Consider the following 16,278-nt stretch of genomic DNA (forward strand, 5'->3'; position numbering starts at 1 on the left):
GAAATAGATCTTTACTTAGCAGTCCACAATAGATAATCCAATTTTTAGGGAGTTATTTTGGCACACACAATGGGATATTGGGAACCCTTTTACCCAGAAGCGATCTCAGAATTACTACATATTGCACAACAATTAGTAATTTATTTGCTATGGGATGCCTAAACCACCTTTTCTCCAAAAGTTATAAGGCTTTTTCTCCCACCAACCCTCCCTTACTTTTGTGCCCCCCAGTCTTGTTTTAACTCGCTCATGCCGCGTCGGTTCCGGGAGGAACCTGGCAAGGGGGAGGTAATGTAGGATACAGCGAGTATGTATGAGCTTATCTGAAGACGTGCGCATAAGAAGTGCAGCACTTCAAGATATACAGCAAGTACCGAGCGCATGTCCTATTCGAAGAGTCGAGAAGGATCCGCGAAGCAATTAGGATCACATGTCCAAAGACGAGCGTGAGCAAGTCAAGGATGATCCAAGCAGCACCAAAGGATCACATTTTCAAACCTTCTATTTTTCAACTTTTGCCTACATAGCATGCCAACCTCAAGGGCAATCGAGAGACCATTGCCAACAAGTATGAACAGCATTGGGGAACGCATCTACTTGCATACAACAATGCAAACATGGCAGCTATTCTATATAAAATCCTAAAAAGACATAGGCAACCTTTTGGGTACAAGACACAATCTTTGAAACAGCCCTCTGACCAAGGGCATCCTATCATTTGGCAGCTATGAGCACCACCATGGACCTGGGCAAGTCAACCAAACTGCGCCACTATGGCAGCTATGAGCGCCAACACAATGACATCATTCATGATCACGATCGATCAAAAAGTCTATCTCGACTCAAATCACAGATCAACCACGATCACGATTGATCAAATCAATCAAATGACATCATACTCAGACATGTGACTAGGGACATCATGCCACCTTCCAACGCCACATGATTACATCAGCATAGATTATGTAATAAAGAACATATACTGGTCAAGATTCGAACCTGGTACTTCACCGCCTCCATGGCATAGTGGCAAGCAGCATGGGGGCAAGCAAGTGGACGATTACAACTGACGATCGCGTTCGATAACCGGTGAAGCCCTCGATTGAAACCAGTATCCGAAGTGATACTGAATGGCCATGGCAGGGCCTTAAATGTCTCTTTTTACAAATCATGCATTTAAACGACCTTAGCACGTCAGTAAACTGTTCAATTTTTGGCAGCTTTGAGCGCCACGAATGATCAAGCACATGTCTTTAAACTGCAAGCCCTTTTGCACATCATTTTGAGCAACAGAAGCCAATAGCGCTGTCTGTGATGTCAGACATCTAGGACCAAGAACTGTTAGCCACACAAGTGCACCATTTACCTGAGCAAGTCATTAAACTGCATCACCCCTTTTTGCTGCTAGCAAAAGTCTTAGATGCCATTCACACAACACACCCTGCCATTCCACCCTGGAAGTCAGAACCTGAAGCGAGGGTACTATTTACCATAGCATTTATTCAGTTCATCCGGAGTCTGAACCTTGAAGTGGGGGTAGTGTCACAGTATTAAGTGGCACCTTTCTTTTTGCACCATTAAAGTCCTCATTTGAGTGGTTATTCAGATGCCAACCTTCATATTGGTCTCGCAACATGGATACTTGGACAAACAGCACAATGCCGCCACATACATTACAGACATGACTGTGTCTACCACATGACCACCAAGCGCCCATGATTCAGCCACCCAGTCACGTGACACTGGCCACTTGCCCTATTCAGAAGTTGTCAGGTGTTGGTCACGTGACACCAGGCCACTTGCCCAGAAAGAAACCCATTGGACCATTAAGCTAGCAAGCACCCAATTCGCCACTCAAGATAGTGGCACCACTTTGCTGCCTAAACCAATAGGCAGATACCACAACAGAGGATCCCCCTACCAACCGGCATATAGTATAGCCAGGTACAGGATAGGCTAGACCTTCTCACAACCCTATCCAGATGAAGACTGATCGTCACACTCATTGTTCTGAGTTTGGACAGATCCTCTCATCTGATGTTGCAACCGTTGTGATGTGCTCTGTTGGCCATCACCCATTGGCCCCTCAACAGTGGGCCCACTTACAGGCATTTATCTCATTGAATTAGATAGGATTACCTCGGCGTATCCACGGCCATTGTAGATAGTTGCTATGACGAAGTCCAGAACCATTACCGATTCTGACAATATATTCACATGTAGGTATCTGAGGTCTCACAGTAGCACAGTGCCAGGGGCCCTGCCCTACATGTATATAAGCCCATGAGGATCTAAGGGAGGACCTTAGATTCATTATTCTATTGCATGCGGCCTAACAAGCCAATTCACCCCCTAGTTGTGAGCATAAGGCTAAGGGCCCTTTGAGCCCCTTTTTCAGACTGCATACCACTGCGCGCGTCCTCAGCCTAGCCCTTGTGGCAGGCTTTTTATGTGGGATCATTTGTGCAGGTCACAAAAGCAGACTTGCCCTTAATTGGGTTAAGTGCTTTGGTGCTTTGTGACACAGGGGTTTCCCTGGAATGAAATGTTAGCTGAAGAGCCGAATGAGATGGATGAATGCACCAGTGATGCGGACATGATGGATGTCTTGAAGTACAGCCCAAATTGCGCAAGAAGGGCCGCGATAACCCTTTGCATGTGAGTGCAACGATAGCATTCCTGATACACAGCAATTAACAAGATAATCACTTACAGGCAGTGGTACGCAGTGCGTTGCAGCCCCTAATGGGGATAGATAGCAAGATGACTCCACCCGCACCATTTGGCCAAGGACAATTCTGAACTGATGATATAAATGAAGCTGGGCGCATGCTACGACTGACTTGGGAAACCTGGCAGGAAAACTATGTCGTGTGGGGAAGAATGGTCGCAAAGAAGATATGGGCTGATGGAAGTAGATGGAGCAATGCATTGTCAGCAGAGGAGTTGCAGAGGCTTTCATTGGATGAGATTGAGGACGCAATGCAGGTCTTCTGGGAATCAATGAGGGTGAAGTACTGAGCTTCACAGAAGGCTTTACTGGAGCAGGAGTCAAAGAAGGTCACACGATTTAGGTTAGCATCAAGACTAGCTGCAGGTGACACAGTATCCTCAGCATCCAAGCAAGAGTGGAGCACGTCGAGGTCTTCATGAGGCTGCCAGTCCCACCAGAAGTCATTTTGATGTAGTTCTGGTGTAACAGGCCGAGAAGGCCTGTCAACGTTGCTTTGATGAGCAAAAGAGCATACCATGTCCTCAGGCTCCACACCCTCTGACCCAGCCACACTCTCGAATTGCACAGCCTGCAACTGCTGCTGATCACGTATGGAGGCCAATCATGCCTCGATACCTTCTTCCTCGTCTCTCCGAAGGTGCTTTCGAATGGTTTGAGCGATCTGAAGGCCTGCTTTGGGATCTGCAGAACAGCACTGGCATGCACATAGCTTGCAGTGAGTCAGATAGGCCGATGATGATGGTAACGGTACAGTCTTGGTGTGTCTATGAGCTGGCATTGAGATAGAGAGAAGAAGGTATATATTTGTTGACTATATGCGGTCGATATTTACGATGGCCCCAGCGTACGCGCGCGACTTAGATGCGACCCGCACCGAATCACGTGAGCATATTCTGCCAGAACATCGTCAGGATATTCACCTCGAAAGATATTTCTAGGATATTGCCGGGACATTCCAACTTTCCTGGCAATATCCCTCCGGGATATTTTGAGTCCACACGCAGTGCAACGTGTTCATATTTGTATAGCAGGCTGCTCGAGCGTATACCTGCACTGACTTCCATTTCTGTTCGAGCATGGTGATGTCAGGGTATGCTAAGGTTGAAAACGTTGAATATTAACGCCCATGCTTAACGTGAAGTAGCCGGCGATGTGGATCAGCGATTGGATCTTACCACACATCCACGATAAGCGCCCACCAATCATGCCCAATAGGAAAAACAGTTGAGTCGTCCTGAGAAAAGAGTCAGGCAACCATTTCTTGTCTTCGCTCTTTCACAGGCGCCATGGCTGCAAGGACGGCGAGGTTAGAGCGAAAGACAAACGAGACGCAGATTGAGGTCGCCATTGATCTCGACTGCCAGCCTGGTTCGGGCAAAGCGCAGGAAATATCGATATCTACCGGGATAGGATTCCTCGATCATGCAAGTCGTAGCATGATACTCTGAACGTCTTGCGCTCACAGCCGCTGGTTAACTTAGATGTATCATGCGCTAGCAAAGCACTCAGGCATGTCGCTCACCATGAAGTGCAAGGGTGATCTTTGGATAGACGACCACCACAGTGCAGATAAGTGTCAGGTTATCTCGCGACTCTCGACCCCAATTGACGAACGGAGACCACTCCACAAGACAGCGCTATTGCTCTAGGGACCGCGTTCAAGCAGGCTCTGGGAGAGGTCCGTGGCATCCGCCGATATGGTATTGGATTCGCTCCTCTAGATGAGGTACCGCCCGCGCTATCCTCTGTGTCCTGGCCTTACAAGCTTACGGATTCAGGCTCTATCGCGAGCGGTCATCGATATCTGCTCGAGGCCGTTTTGCGTTACCGACCTCGGGTTGAAGAGAGAGAAGATCGGTGATTTATCCACGGAAATGCTCCCGCACATCTTCTACTCGTTCTCAATAGCTGCTGGTGTAACGCTTCACGTGGATGTCTTACGAGGAGAAAACGATCATCATCGGTAGGAAGCCGGCCCAGAAGCATATGCGTGGTGTACTGACGTTAGCCGCAGTGCTGAATCCGCCTTCAAGGCTGTAGCTCTCGCGATTCGTCAAGCGATCGAGAGGACAGGCGGCGACGATGTACCGAGTACGAAGGGCATCTTGTGATTCCGAGCCAAGGAGACCGATTTTACAGTTGATGTATTGATTATGATGGACTGGTTACTGACCGGTGACCGTTCACGCCTGTGCGGCAGCTCACATTAATATACCACAATCCAGTCAGGAATATCCAAAAGTTCGAGATTGTGTACTATGATTATACAGTATCGCGATATCCGATGTGTTACATGAGAAAAACAAGATGAAACAAGATGAACTATCCATGGAGTTATGTGCAATCTCACCGATGCCCGTCTCCAGCTTCGCACAGGGTTTCAAGGAAGACCTTCAGATCATCCTTGTTGATCTCCAGAATGCTCGTATCGAACGACCCATGTCGCGTCCGTGCATTGCATCGCTCTTTCGCGTCTAAGAAGGCTAGGCCAAACTCGCTGTAGACCCGTCAGCATCGTCCACAAGATACCCAACATTAAGGGAAATCAAGACGTACTTCTTACGGACATTGCCATACTCAAGCGCTGCCATGACACCAACGACGATATACGTCCCTTCCTTCTCGTTCATGCACGCCAGGACCAGAGGCAGGCTCTTGCGCTTGCTCCGTGAGAAGGCGGGGTTCGTTCCCTGGAGCCGGTCACGCAGCGCCTCGACGAGCCAGAGTGCAAGCCGGGAGAGAACGCCGGGATGTGCGAAGAGTGCGAGGTCGGGACCTTGCGAGAGAATGACGACGCGGTGGCCGCGGAGCGTGCGGATGTCGTGCTTGTCGATGATGGACGATCCCTGACGCATGATAGCGCGATGCAGGGCCATGGAAAGCGGCAATGCTTCTTGGAGGCGTACAATACTGAGGAAGAATATCAGATAACGGAATCGGCCAGGTGTATGGGAGGATGGCTCACTCGTTGAGAGCATCAAACGCGGTCCAGAAGTTCTTCACCCACCATGGCACGTCGAAGCTGCTATCTTCTTCCTTATCATCTCCAGCAGCTATTGCGTTTGACGTCTTTACCACGCTGGCAGCGCCACCAGGAGGGATGTTCTCTCGCTCGTCATCTCTCCGCCTACATTGTTTGCCCCCCTCCCAGATCCGCCCGCCTCCGAACCACTCGCCACCGTTGCGTGCGCCTTCTACCTCGACCTCCATGCGGATGCCGCCGGCTACATCCAGCAACGCGGATACCGCTTCTACAGCGTCGCCTGCGGAGAGCGGCTGTGACCGGTAGCCGTAGCAGCGCGTGAAGGACGGATATGACAATTCGGCAAGACCGTACTCCGGGGCAATCTGGTCGAGTTTGCTTCGCAAGGAGAGCTTGAGATCCTTCGCCATGTGAGGGTAGGGCTGTTGTGTCTCGGGAATTGAGAATCTACGGATATAGGTTAGACAACCTGGACAGATAATCACGGAAGAAGGATATGCGCGCGGTCACGCACCCCATCTTGGCTAACAAGCCAGTCAACCTCTTCCTCCCTCGCTCCTTCCAAATGCCAAGTTTGCTAGCGACATAATTCGAGTGATACATCGCGTCGTAGAGATTCCAGTGGCGGAACATCATAAAGCGCAGCTCGTCCGCGGCATACACGGAGTGGTCATCTGGATGTTGTGGCTTGAAGTCATAATCGTTGGTGGCGGACGCAGAAGGGCGAGGGTTGAGACGAGCGACTTCGTCATAGTAGATGGATTGATACTTGTCGTATTCATCGCGGGAAATTCGTGAGGTGATGTATTGGTATGTCAGACCTAGAATAGCTAGCCTAACGGATTCAATGAGTACGCAAGCCCCGGTTAGCTGAACTGTGGGAGCATACCATAGTAAGTCGTTATCGACACGCTCCAAGACAGTCGCGAGGATGTAGATCGTGCCGGATGCACTTTGTCCATGCCAGGTACCGGACATGTAGTGTTTCTCTAGTTTCGATGAATACTCGTCTCGCTCCTCTCTTGACATTCTGGCCGGCCGTCGCTATTACGATATTCCGTCATGATCGTCAACGGTCAGGATTAACCGTATACGCACCTCGATTCTTCGCCGTTTTCCGGACTTGCCCCCGCTACCTAACGATCTCCGTTTGCCTGATGGGCTCTCGGACTCGAATTCCTCCTCTTCCTCGTTGTCCTCCAGTTCCGACTCTCGATCGTATTCTAGCTCCGAGTCTTCCTCGTCAGAATCAGGTTCGGGTTCGTACTACGAACATTTCGTAAGTTCATTCCACCTGGCGAATCCCTGTTCAGTTGAAGATCTGATCTCACCGTGAGGGCTTCCCAAGCCTTGCGCTCTTCCTGCAGATCCTCTGCTCCGCCATCGTCCCATATGACAATTCTCTCACCGTTCTCTCCACCGCCAAATAAACTAGACAGATTCTGAGGCCGCGATGAATCAATAACATGTATTGTGATTTGCGCGCTGAAGTCGCCAAACCACTCTGAGGAAGGAAGATCTAAGATAGCACCCATGTTGAGCAGAATCAGCGTATGCAACTGGCACGCAAAAAAGGAGTATCAGTTGAGGCATCCACATCCAGTAAGAGACATCGGATCGCGTACGTCAGAGTACGTGGCCAGTTCGTCCCGGATGCGCTCCAGTTCGGCATGACCGGACACAGGGATGATACGGTGCATCACGTCGTCTTGCTTGAAAATCTCTGCAAGCATTTGCGCTGCACACAGGGCATCGACGTCTGGTGCGACAAGTATGATTACAGATGAGGCAGAAGTAGCTGGCGAGCGGCGATGGTTCGCGATAATGTTCGCGTATGTTTCTCCATAGGATGGACGTGACGAGGAGGCGGGGTCAGGTGGCGGCAGGTAGACCATTGTGGCTGATAGCCTGCTCTGCACGTATAGGAGCTCAAGGCGACAGGAAGAAAGAGGGAAACTAGTGAGTGCTATTAAAGCTTGGATGCAACCAACGCGTTGACCACAGTACACGTGATCTCGACGCGCCTGTGGCTGAGAGTTCGCTCGCATTAAGAGTGGGGAAGAACAAGCAGTACATTGATGAAGTACATTCTAGAACCAACTTTTTCGCTCTCTAACCTCTCTCGTCTTCCCCCGGATGCCCCAGATACCCCAGTTCGTCTTCACCATCACTCTCGGGTCAAAGTCGGCCACCTCCCACTTCTCACTGCCGAACGGGTTCGGCCCGGGGGTGATCACCCAGTCGAACTCGCCAGCAACACCAGGTGCCGTAGACAGTGACTTGACATCGCGCTCAACATCAGCCGGCGAGAATCCTGTCACAAAGATGGGGCACTTGCTCGCCAGGAGCAGGGGGATCGCAGGACCCCACTCGGTTGGCGACGCAATCTGCAGGAGAGGCTCTCCGGTGACCTCAGACGTAGAGTTGGGCGAGGGAAAGCCGAATCCAGGCGAGAACAGGAAGAAGCAATCCGTGTAGGGATCGAATGTTTCCTGGAAATGTGCATGTACGTCCAAAAAGTTGGCCTGCATTCCGGTGATTGTCAGCTGCGGCGTGTAAGGTACCGTATATGAGGGGACACCGTATTCCTGGATACTCTCGCGGGTACGTTTAAGACGCGCGATGGGCGCTGGGGTGGGTGGTTCGTAGATATTTGGCACATAGACAGGTTTCTCCTGAGGCTTCGTTTCCGCCTGCTGCTGACCTTCAACTGGCTTTTCCTCTGCTTGGGGGTTGCTCGCCTGTGCAGACAGCATTGATTCAGCTGTAGACTTTTTTTCAGGTTCTTGTGCGCTCGCTTGAGCTGGCTTTTTGGTCGGCTTTTGTAAGTCTTCGATCGGTCTGGGAAGCGAGACTTGCGGACCGATGAAGTACATATGGAACAGAGCGGCTGGGAAAAGCAGACATAGCTGCTCCCAAATGTGCGGTGGAAGTGACGACTCTGCTCGAGCACCCAAGATGAAGATTCTCATCTGTGGCCGGTCTACAGATGCCTCTTCAACCTCGGGAGCGCCAGTTGGAACATGCAGGGTCGTCCGCAGTGCTGGCGCAATCAAGGTCAATGATCGTGATCAGGCAGCTAATCATAGGACAAGCCTCACCAGCTAGCGAACGGCTGCCTTCCGGAGTGAGGCGCTGGTTCCTCAGAGTCAGACTACTGAATTGATGCAACACAGAACCAATTGTGATCGGATATGTCAACAGTTTGCTAGCATGTCTTCGGGAACGCTCGCTGTCCATTGACGGGAAATCACGCGTATACCAAAAGACGTCCCAGTTAGCAAAAGAGATGGCTGCTTCAGAGTCCTGAGGTCCTTTGCCAGTCATATCAACCATCAAAGTCGTATCCTCCAGGACCTGAATATGGGACCTACCTGGTAGCTCGAACTCCCGGAGCCTTCGTCCGCTTCTGAGATCATGCTCGTCCTCATTGACTTCCCGCAGCCTCCCGCAATACTTTTCATGCTCCTGATCCTCCTTCCAGTGTTCCTCGGAACAGTGTGTCGGCCATCCGCAATCAGGACACTCAAACTTCACAGCGCGCGGTTGTGCATGTGTGTGTGCTTCGGACACAGTATGCGAGGACGCGCAGATAGGACATGGTGCAAGTTTCTGGATAGCCTCTCCACGAGCGCGTATTTGCGGGAAAGGCGACTGGGAGAACGGGTGAAACAGATTGTCCTCCGTCAGTATTGGAATTGGCTCTTTTTTCGTTGCATCAGCAGGTTGGGACTTCTTGAACCAGCTGAGGAATGTCCGAGAGTGGGTGTAAGGTGTCACGATAGAGGGCACATTCTGCAAGCGGTGGCAACGGACGAGAAGATGTACGGGCGATCGCCGGGCTACAGGTGGAAGTAGCATCTGGGATAGCGGTGTCCGGCGTCTCCCGCGCAGGGATGACCGCGTCGGAGCGCGCCAATTGAAGAGCGCAATTGTGGCTGGAAAAGGGACGCTGCACATCCGCATCCACCATCGGTAAATACTACCAGCTGCCGTCCATTGACTGTTGATGCTTGCGAGAAATATTGCGACTGCGCATTGCTTGCCCCGTTGCTTCCCTGCTCGTCACGTTCTTCTCTGCAGAGAGTTTCGCCGTCATTACGCCCTTTCTCGGTTTCCTGACCGTGCTCCTGGCGGCAGTAGACGTCGTCCCAGGATCGACCCTCTGGAGAAACGTTCACGGCTGCATCCTGAATCAGGGGCATTTCAAGGCTTTCCATATGAAGAACAGCCCTCAGTTGAGCAATCACCGCTGTGGGAGGCCAGCCGAAGGGAGCCGTTTAGCGATCCTGAGGAGGGCCTGAAACAGCTACTCCTCGGACATAATCAACTAGTGGTCACCAGGTATGTCCCAGCTACTCTAGGTCTTACTCGTGCCGAAATGACAGAAAGCTCCACAAATCTCCAGACAAATAGAGATGCTCAACCTGTTCATAGGGTTCGAGCAGTCAAACCGATATGTGATCAGTATGTGCGAGTGAACACCAGCGGGTATGGTCTGCCCATCTCATGTCCTGGAACGCAGCGGACGAAAACGAGGTGACGCTTGGATACATCGCCGAGGAGCCTCGGGGTATGCTATCTTCTTTCGGACGACAGGTATTCAGGACGCACAGGCCGTTTCGAGCCGTCGTCATGGACAGCGCCGGAACTCCAATTCTCTGGGTGCGTCGAATGCTGCTCACTAATAGTAGTCATTCTTACGGCTGCCTGTTGTAAGCTTCGACGGCCGTTCGCATTCATAAACTCGCGGATGTTCGTCCAGAGACTGAAGAATTACACTGAGTATACTGTCGATGGCGAACCTGTCCTTGACACTTTTGGCGAGGTACAACAGCGATGGCACCTCTGGCGGAGAAGATATGATCTCTTTCTCAGGTCAGCATTTGCTTGCCATCGAAAGTAGCGATCCTGATTTAACGAGACGGAGATTGGTTAGGGAAGACCGACGTCGTATCCTCTCAGTAGCGACGGAACCACAGCCTGAACCAGACTCGATATCATTCAAACAATTTGCCTTGATAGATGAAGGTTTGTTGGCATGGAGCTTTTACTTCAAGGATGCTCGAGGAGAGGAGATAGCGAGCGTGAGGCGTGCCTTTCGTGGACTTGGTCGTGAGGTAAGTTGTTTTGTCTGTCTTTACCGACTCGAATGGATGCTGCGTACTGACCTCTGCATTTAGATATTTACAGATACAGGTACCTATGCATGTCACATTGTCAAGCTCGAGCAAGAGTGACGCCATTTACAGGGCAATATTTCGTTCGCTTCAATCCAACTCTGCCTGACTCTATGGATTTGACCGAACGGAGGCCGACTGTCATCCGAGGTTTAAGTTTGGAGGAACGTGCAGTGAGTAATCGTTAACTCTTGCAGGAACGCAATTGCTCATATATACGCGTTCAGCTTGTTCTAGCGATGGCGGGTGAGTATGCAATGTGTGTTATCCAGGGGCGTCTGTTAACCCACACTTGTAGTCAATATAGATTTTGACTACTTCTCTCGTCACTCACGAGGAGGGTACGTCCTCTCTGACGTGGATTAATTTTCGGTGACTTACAAGCTGTATAGTCCTGGCTTTGGATTCTGGTGGTTCTCTGTCGGAGAGTGATCAATCATGTCGATCAGGTTAGCGGCTGCCAAGTGCAATCTGTGTTCACATTGCACGTTGCTTCCAACAGCTCGCGTTCCCGCTGTCATTTAAACGACCGGCCCCAGTATCGCGCTCTTTGATCACACATGCAGCGCGTGGTCTTCCGTCTCGTACAGGAACGAAGGGCGTTCTACCGCATGTTCATCACGACGGCGGGTACCGCGGAATGCAACCATGAGCGGTGAAAGCAATGGGCTGCAGGATTGTATCAGACTTATTGTGGCAGTGTCCCATACTATGAGTAGACTGGATGGATGTGACCCGAGCTGTAATGTAGTGCATAGCCAGCCTCGGTAGCTTGTCTGCCCTCGGAGACTCGTCGAGAACGCGTCGCGAAAAGGTACGGTCACGTGAGATCGCTTCGCAGGCGGACAGCTGCGGCCAGGCGCCGCCTGCCGCCTGCCGTCCTTCACACAGGTTGTGGACGTAAGGCGTGCGCATCTCTTTGTCCCCGTCTTTCAAGGCAGTCGTCGCTGCGCGTCGCCCAAATGGCGGACCATAGGCAGGTCCGACCGTCAACGGACGAAGGTTAGCCCCAGAAATAAACGTCTCGTGGATCATGGTGACCTTACCGAACGGATCGTCCCTTCTTGATGCAGAGTCCGCACCCCTCTTGCAGAGCGTCGACCACCCAGATGGCGAACAGCAGCGACCGCGACCTCGGTCTTCCTTCGCCTCTCTTGTGCAGGAACCGCTCACACCGCTCACGAAAGTGCTGCTGGTCGTCGCGCTGGTCTTCCTGTTGCTCAGTTCAGTCTTCATTGGCCTATTCGCGGGGGCGCAGCACAAGCTGAACGCCGGAGGCGCAGGGGGCGGAGGAGGAGGAGACTCGAGCAAGGAGCCAGCAGTTACAGTCACATCTATTCTGACTGAAACGGCGACGCACACCGCTACGTCCACTGCTACGTCCACTGCTACGTCTACGGCTACATCAGTGGCCACGTCTACTGCGACTTCCACCGCAATATCAACAACGACAGCTACTGCGACATCCACAAGCGTATCCACAGCTTTTTCCACAGCCACGTCGACTGTTGTGTCGACGAGCACAGTGACGATGCCAGGTCCCGAGCCTACAAGTCCTCCTGAAGAGGTATGTCTTGTTGTCGAATGGCGCATGAATGCCTTGACAACGGAATGTGCATAGGCTGAATGTCTGACTGCACAATGCATCATGTTGTCCTCATCTATCCTGGCGTCTCTTGACACGACGCAGGATCCGTGCGAGAATTTCTACGATTTTGCCAGTGCGTATACCATTTACTGTTGCTCTGTAAGCGCTAATCAACGGTGTAGATGGCGGCTGGCTGAAGACGCACCCTATACCTTCTGACAAGGGCTCATTCGGTAACTTCGAGGCCCTCGCCCAACAGAACAGGCAGGTGCTTCAGCGAATCCTTGCATCTGACCCGTCGTATGCTCCGTCAAGCATGAGTTCTCCGTATGACGAACAAATTCTGAAGAAGATTCGTGGTCTCTACTCGTCGTGCATGGATGAGGATAGGTTGAGTGAGCTGGGCGCGGAACCCCTGGCATCGGTCACGCGCCGGATCAGGAAGCTGTTCCATGGCAAAACCTCACAGAATGAGGAAGATGAGCAGAAAGAAGACTTGACGGCTGCGATTGCATTTATGCATACCCGCGGTACGTATGTTCCAAGGTTATGGTCACTCATTTGCCTCATCTGCAGTATTTAGGTATTGCTGGATTATTTGCGGTGGATATTGAGGGCGACGTCGGCAAAGATCCCAATTACATGACTGTTTGGTTCAGTCAAACAGACCTCGGCCTTCCATCCAAGGTTCATATTTACCGTTCGTGCATGTGCTTATCTGATTTTTGCACAGGAGTACTACGACGAAGAATCGATCGTTGAGCTTTATCAGACCGTTCTGGAGCGCCTCCTCCTCAATCTTGATGAAGAAGAGCAGTACTCTGAGGAAACAGCTGATGAGCCGACACCGTCGACTGCTTTGCTCGTTCATGAGGAACGCCTACGGGTCTGGCCACCGTGGCCATGGCCGCCATGGGGCGGTGATGATGACGACGACGGAGGTGACGATGATGACCACGGCGGTGACGAGGATCCGGAGCCTATGACACCAGAGAAGGCGCATGAATTGGCTGGCAAGATCATTGACTTCGAGAAGGCGATTGCGAATGCAAGCTTAGATCTGTGCGCAGAGTTCGTATCGTTTCAACACGTGCACTGATTCTCTTGCCTTCACAGCGACATTTTGTATCAGGATCCTATCGCTACATATAATCCAGTGTCGCTGGGCACCCTGACGTCGGCGCTCCCCCAGATCAACTTCTCAGCGTACTTTTCGACGTTCACGCCGCGGAACTATCCCTCAAATGTCATCTTGACGTCTACAACTTACGCTGCCTCGCTTTCTGGCATTTTGAATGAGACGTCTTCGGAGACTGTTGAGGCTTACTTAGTCACGCGCGCAGGGTTGGCGCTGGCTCCTCTCCTAAGCCTCGAGACAGAGGCGTGGAAGGCAGTGCGCAGCCTCGAGGAGCGGCTGAAGGGCCTGAAGAAGGGTGCTGTCGGCGATCGTGCAGAGTTCTGTACAACTCAGGTGGAAGAAGCAATGGGCTTTGCCACTGGCCGTTACTTTGTCAATGAGACATTTGCTGGCGACTCCAAGGAAAAGGGCACGAGAATAATTAATGGTGAGTGCGCGCTCCGTGCGCTGAGAACGTGCGAAGCTCATTGGCATACGACAGACATCGTCAAGACATTCAAAAGCTCACTGTCACATATCAGATGGATGGACGAAAAGAGTGCTCATGCCGCGGCAGAGAAGGTACTTATTGCAATTACACTACTCAAGCCACTGACGACCATACCATTCGCGTAGGCTGACGCGATCCGCGTGAAAGTGGGCTATCCGCTCTCCCCGAATACTGAGGACCCTCGATCGATCGCCATCTACTATGATCGCGTCACAGTGCACGAAGGTCGCTTCTTCGACACTATAATTACCACAAGGTCTGTTCTTGCCCCTTGCATTGACATGTCAGTCTCAGCATTGAACATTGGATTCTGTAGTGCGAACGATGAATACTGGAAGTGGCAGAAGCTCGGCAAACAACGAGATCCCGAGACATGGGAGATGTTTGCATCTACGGTCAATGCTTACTACAACCCTCCTGCCAACGAGGTCGGTACAACTGGCGTTGAGCTGACCGATTCGTTGTTGCTGAATATAAGTGTTTTAGATCGTTTTCCCGGCAGGCATTTTGCAGCCTCCTTTCTTCTCTCAAGCCTGGTGCGGATCATCGTTCGCATGTACACATCTTATTGCTGAACAGTCACTCACACAGGCCCGGATACATGTCCTTTGGCTCATTCGGAATGGTTGCTGCTCATGAGCTGACGGTCTGTGTCTTATTTATCAGCACACCGTGATGTCGTACTCATGCGGTTCCGCTCGCTAGCACGCCTTCGACTCTGCTGGCAGGCTCTATAACCAGCAGGGTAAGCTTGAGGAGTGGTGGACGAATGCTACAAGCGAGGGCTTCCGGAAGAGGCAAGAGTGTATTGTTAAGCAATATTCTGGTCCGTATCCTGTCCAATCGGTGACGCCAGTGAGTGTTGTTAACGCTTTGCTCGTTATCTAGAATACACCATCGATGACGGCAAAGGCGGGAAGATCCATATCAATGTAAGTTTACCAGTTGACGGCAAAGATTCACAGTACTGAACACTATTCATCCAGGGCAACCTGTACGTGTGGGGCGCATCGGAGCTGACAGAGGACTCATTGATACGCTCTCAGGACATCTGGTGAGAACATTGGCGACACGGGTGTCATCCAGGCCTATCGGGCATGGAAGGCGCAGTACGACTCCGGGCTAGAGAAGGGCACTGAACAATTGCTGCCGGGATTGAACTTCACCAGGTAAGCAGATACTCGTCCTGGCATTGCCAAAGGCAGGCTAACGGAAATACGTCACATTCAGGGAGCAACTCTTCTTTATTTCTTTCGCCAGGGGTTGGGCGCGGAATATCAAAACTGAGTCTGCTGTGAGTGGATGCTGTCTCGTCGTGCCAACTTTGCGGCACTAATCGTGTCGTGCCATCAGGTTGCTCGTATACGCACAGATCCTCACTCACCCAATCATTACCGAGTAGATGGCACCGTGTACAACGTTCCTGAATTTGCAGAAGCGTTCAAGTGTTCTGCGAACGCAAAGGTATGTAGACGACCGTTGACAAACCTTACAGAGCTGACAGAATTTTGCATCAGCTGAACCCGCCGCAGGAGAAGAGATGCTTGTTCTGGTGAGGGAGGATTCCCGCCGCTTTCTGTTGTCGAGTTATTTGTACTACTCTTGTATCTATTGCCGTAACATCATACGGGCTATGTACGAGCAGCTGTTGCAGCGTGAATTTCGCAGCACGTGGCCTCCGATCGTCTGTGGGCCGCATGCGCGAAATCTGCGCAGATTCGACGACCTCTCGAGTCTCGTTGAGACCGCCGGCATGCTTGATTCACGCGTCCTGCGGCACTAGAAATTGGAGAACTATTGGCACTCCCAGTCCACTCGCTATGCACCGAGCACAACACCGCCTGAGTGTCGCGCGGTCCGTCCGCGCGGCGTCCACCGGTGCCAATGTATGTATCCATGTCTCATTCCTCCCGCTTGTCTCATCTGTTGTCAGCCTAGGCCGCTAGGTAAATGGGAGCTACCGCGACCTGTATCTGAGAACCAGGACCAGTCGTCGGGCTCTTCCGCCCCGCATCCCACAATACCGCAAGGCCGGTCATGGTCGCGACCTACACCACCAGAGACCCCTTTGTATCCACCCACATCTCCGCTGCGGGGATTAGACCAACTATCGGGTACATCAAGCAAACCGGATAGGTGGGCGCAGCAGAAGTCCCGTCAACCGC

At 51.7% G+C, this 16,278-nt stretch overlaps 5 protein-coding genes across 5 annotated transcripts; 3 read left to right on the top strand and 2 right to left on the bottom strand.

The window, feature by feature from the left end:
* The first annotated feature begins 3,989 nt into the window (after positions 1-3,989).
* On the top strand, positions 3,990-5,181 carry LAESUDRAFT_720495 (IGPD-domain-containing protein). The gene is made up of 5 exons (XM_040907827.1): positions 3,990-4,158; positions 4,216-4,303; positions 4,363-4,460; positions 4,513-4,697; positions 4,749-5,181. The coding sequence occupies exons 1-5, from the start codon at positions 4,021-4,023 to the stop codon at positions 4,843-4,845; spliced, it is 606 nt and encodes a 201-aa protein (XP_040769025.1). The 5' UTR covers positions 3,990-4,020; the 3' UTR covers positions 4,846-5,181.
* LAESUDRAFT_809244 (CDC45-like protein) lies at positions 4,809-7,678 on the bottom strand. The gene is made up of 8 exons (XM_040914126.1): positions 7,343-7,678; positions 7,049-7,276; positions 6,816-6,983; positions 6,607-6,761; positions 6,232-6,552; positions 5,700-6,164; positions 5,291-5,644; positions 4,809-5,231 (listed from the first exon to the last, which is right to left on the bottom strand). The coding sequence occupies exons 1-8, from the start codon at positions 7,610-7,612 to the stop codon at positions 5,081-5,083; spliced, it is 2,112 nt and encodes a 703-aa protein (XP_040769026.1). The 5' UTR covers positions 7,613-7,678; the 3' UTR covers positions 4,809-5,080.
* Positions 7,679-7,743: 65 nt separating this feature from the next.
* LAESUDRAFT_671075 (uncharacterized protein) lies at positions 7,744-9,580 on the bottom strand (the record flags this gene model as incomplete). Its single annotated transcript, XM_040905452.1, has 3 exons — positions 7,744-8,760; positions 8,819-9,031; positions 9,092-9,580. Coding segments are annotated over 3 exons (1,655 nt in total), but the record flags the coding sequence as incomplete, so codon positions are not given.
* A 107-nt stretch (positions 9,581-9,687) lies between these two features.
* LAESUDRAFT_720498 (Scramblase-domain-containing protein) lies at positions 9,688-11,679 on the top strand. The gene is made up of 10 exons (XM_040907828.1): positions 9,688-10,061; positions 10,126-10,184; positions 10,243-10,382; positions 10,438-10,595; positions 10,657-10,837; positions 10,901-10,916; positions 10,970-11,070; positions 11,125-11,143; positions 11,196-11,238; positions 11,290-11,679. Exons 1-10 carry the CDS (start codon positions 9,727-9,729, stop codon positions 11,327-11,329), a joined length of 1,092 nt encoding a protein of 363 aa, XP_040769028.1. The 5' UTR covers positions 9,688-9,726; the 3' UTR covers positions 11,330-11,679.
* On the top strand, positions 11,679-15,759 carry LAESUDRAFT_740828 (zincin). The gene is made up of 19 exons (XM_040911105.1): positions 11,679-11,899; positions 11,971-12,464; positions 12,519-12,618; positions 12,668-13,015; positions 13,069-13,172; positions 13,219-13,547; positions 13,602-14,050; positions 14,105-14,184; positions 14,239-14,369; positions 14,430-14,541; positions 14,600-14,649; positions 14,705-14,759; positions 14,819-14,939; positions 15,002-15,045; positions 15,100-15,107; positions 15,160-15,282; positions 15,344-15,407; positions 15,467-15,577; positions 15,631-15,759. The coding sequence occupies exons 1-19, from the start codon at positions 11,860-11,862 to the stop codon at positions 15,667-15,669; spliced, it is 2,802 nt and encodes a 933-aa protein (XP_040769029.1). The 5' UTR covers positions 11,679-11,859; the 3' UTR covers positions 15,670-15,759.
* The last annotated feature ends 519 nt before the right edge of the window (positions 15,760-16,278 follow it).

This window comes from Laetiporus sulphureus, assembly GCF_001632365.1.
Source record: "Laetiporus sulphureus 93-53 unplaced genomic scaffold LAESUscaffold_3, whole genome shotgun sequence".
Classification (NCBI taxonomy): Eukaryota; Fungi; Basidiomycota; class Agaricomycetes; order Polyporales; family Laetiporaceae; genus Laetiporus; species Laetiporus sulphureus.

Excerpts from the sequence above, each read along its gene's own strand:
- LAESUDRAFT_720498 (XM_040907828.1), top strand. The coding sequence starts at position 9,727 with ATGCTTGCGAGAAATATTGCGACTGCGCATTGCTTGCCCCGTTGCTTC. Across the intron at positions 10,062-10,125 it reads AATCAACTAGTGGTCACCAG|ACAAATAGAGATGCTCAACC; the intron begins GTATGTCCCAGC and ends ACAAATCTCCAG. Across the intron at positions 11,239-11,289 it reads TCTCGTCACTCACGAGGAGG|TCCTGGCTTTGGATTCTGGT; the intron begins GTACGTCCTCTC and ends CAAGCTGTATAG.
- LAESUDRAFT_809244 (XM_040914126.1), bottom strand. The coding sequence starts at position 7,612 with ATGGTCTACCTGCCGCCACCTGACCCCGCCTCCTCGTCACGTCCATCC. Across the intron at positions 7,277-7,342 it reads AACTGGCCACGTACTCTGAC|TTGCATACGCTGATTCTGCT; the intron begins GTACGCGATCCG and ends TTTGCGTGCCAG. Across the intron at positions 6,553-6,606 it reads GTCGATAACGACTTACTATG|GCTAGCTATTCTAGGTCTGA; the intron begins GTATGCTCCCAC and ends TGAATCCGTTAG.
- LAESUDRAFT_740828 (XM_040911105.1), top strand. The coding sequence starts at position 11,860 with ATGGCGGACCATAGGCAGGTCCGACCGTCAACGGACGAAG. Across the intron at positions 13,173-13,218 it reads ACCTCGGCCTTCCATCCAAG|GAGTACTACGACGAAGAATC; the intron begins GTTCATATTTAC and ends ATTTTTGCACAG. Across the intron at positions 14,940-15,001 it reads TATTGTTAAGCAATATTCTG|AATACACCATCGATGACGGC; the intron begins GTCCGTATCCTG and ends CTCGTTATCTAG.
- LAESUDRAFT_720495 (XM_040907827.1), top strand. The coding sequence starts at position 4,021 with ATGGCTGCAAGGACGGCGAGGTTAGAGCGAAAGACAAACGAGACGCAG. Across the intron at positions 4,159-4,215 it reads GGATAGGATTCCTCGATCAT|ATGTATCATGCGCTAGCAAA; the intron begins GCAAGTCGTAGC and ends TGGTTAACTTAG. Across the intron at positions 4,698-4,748 it reads GGAGAAAACGATCATCATCG|TGCTGAATCCGCCTTCAAGG; the intron begins GTAGGAAGCCGG and ends CGTTAGCCGCAG.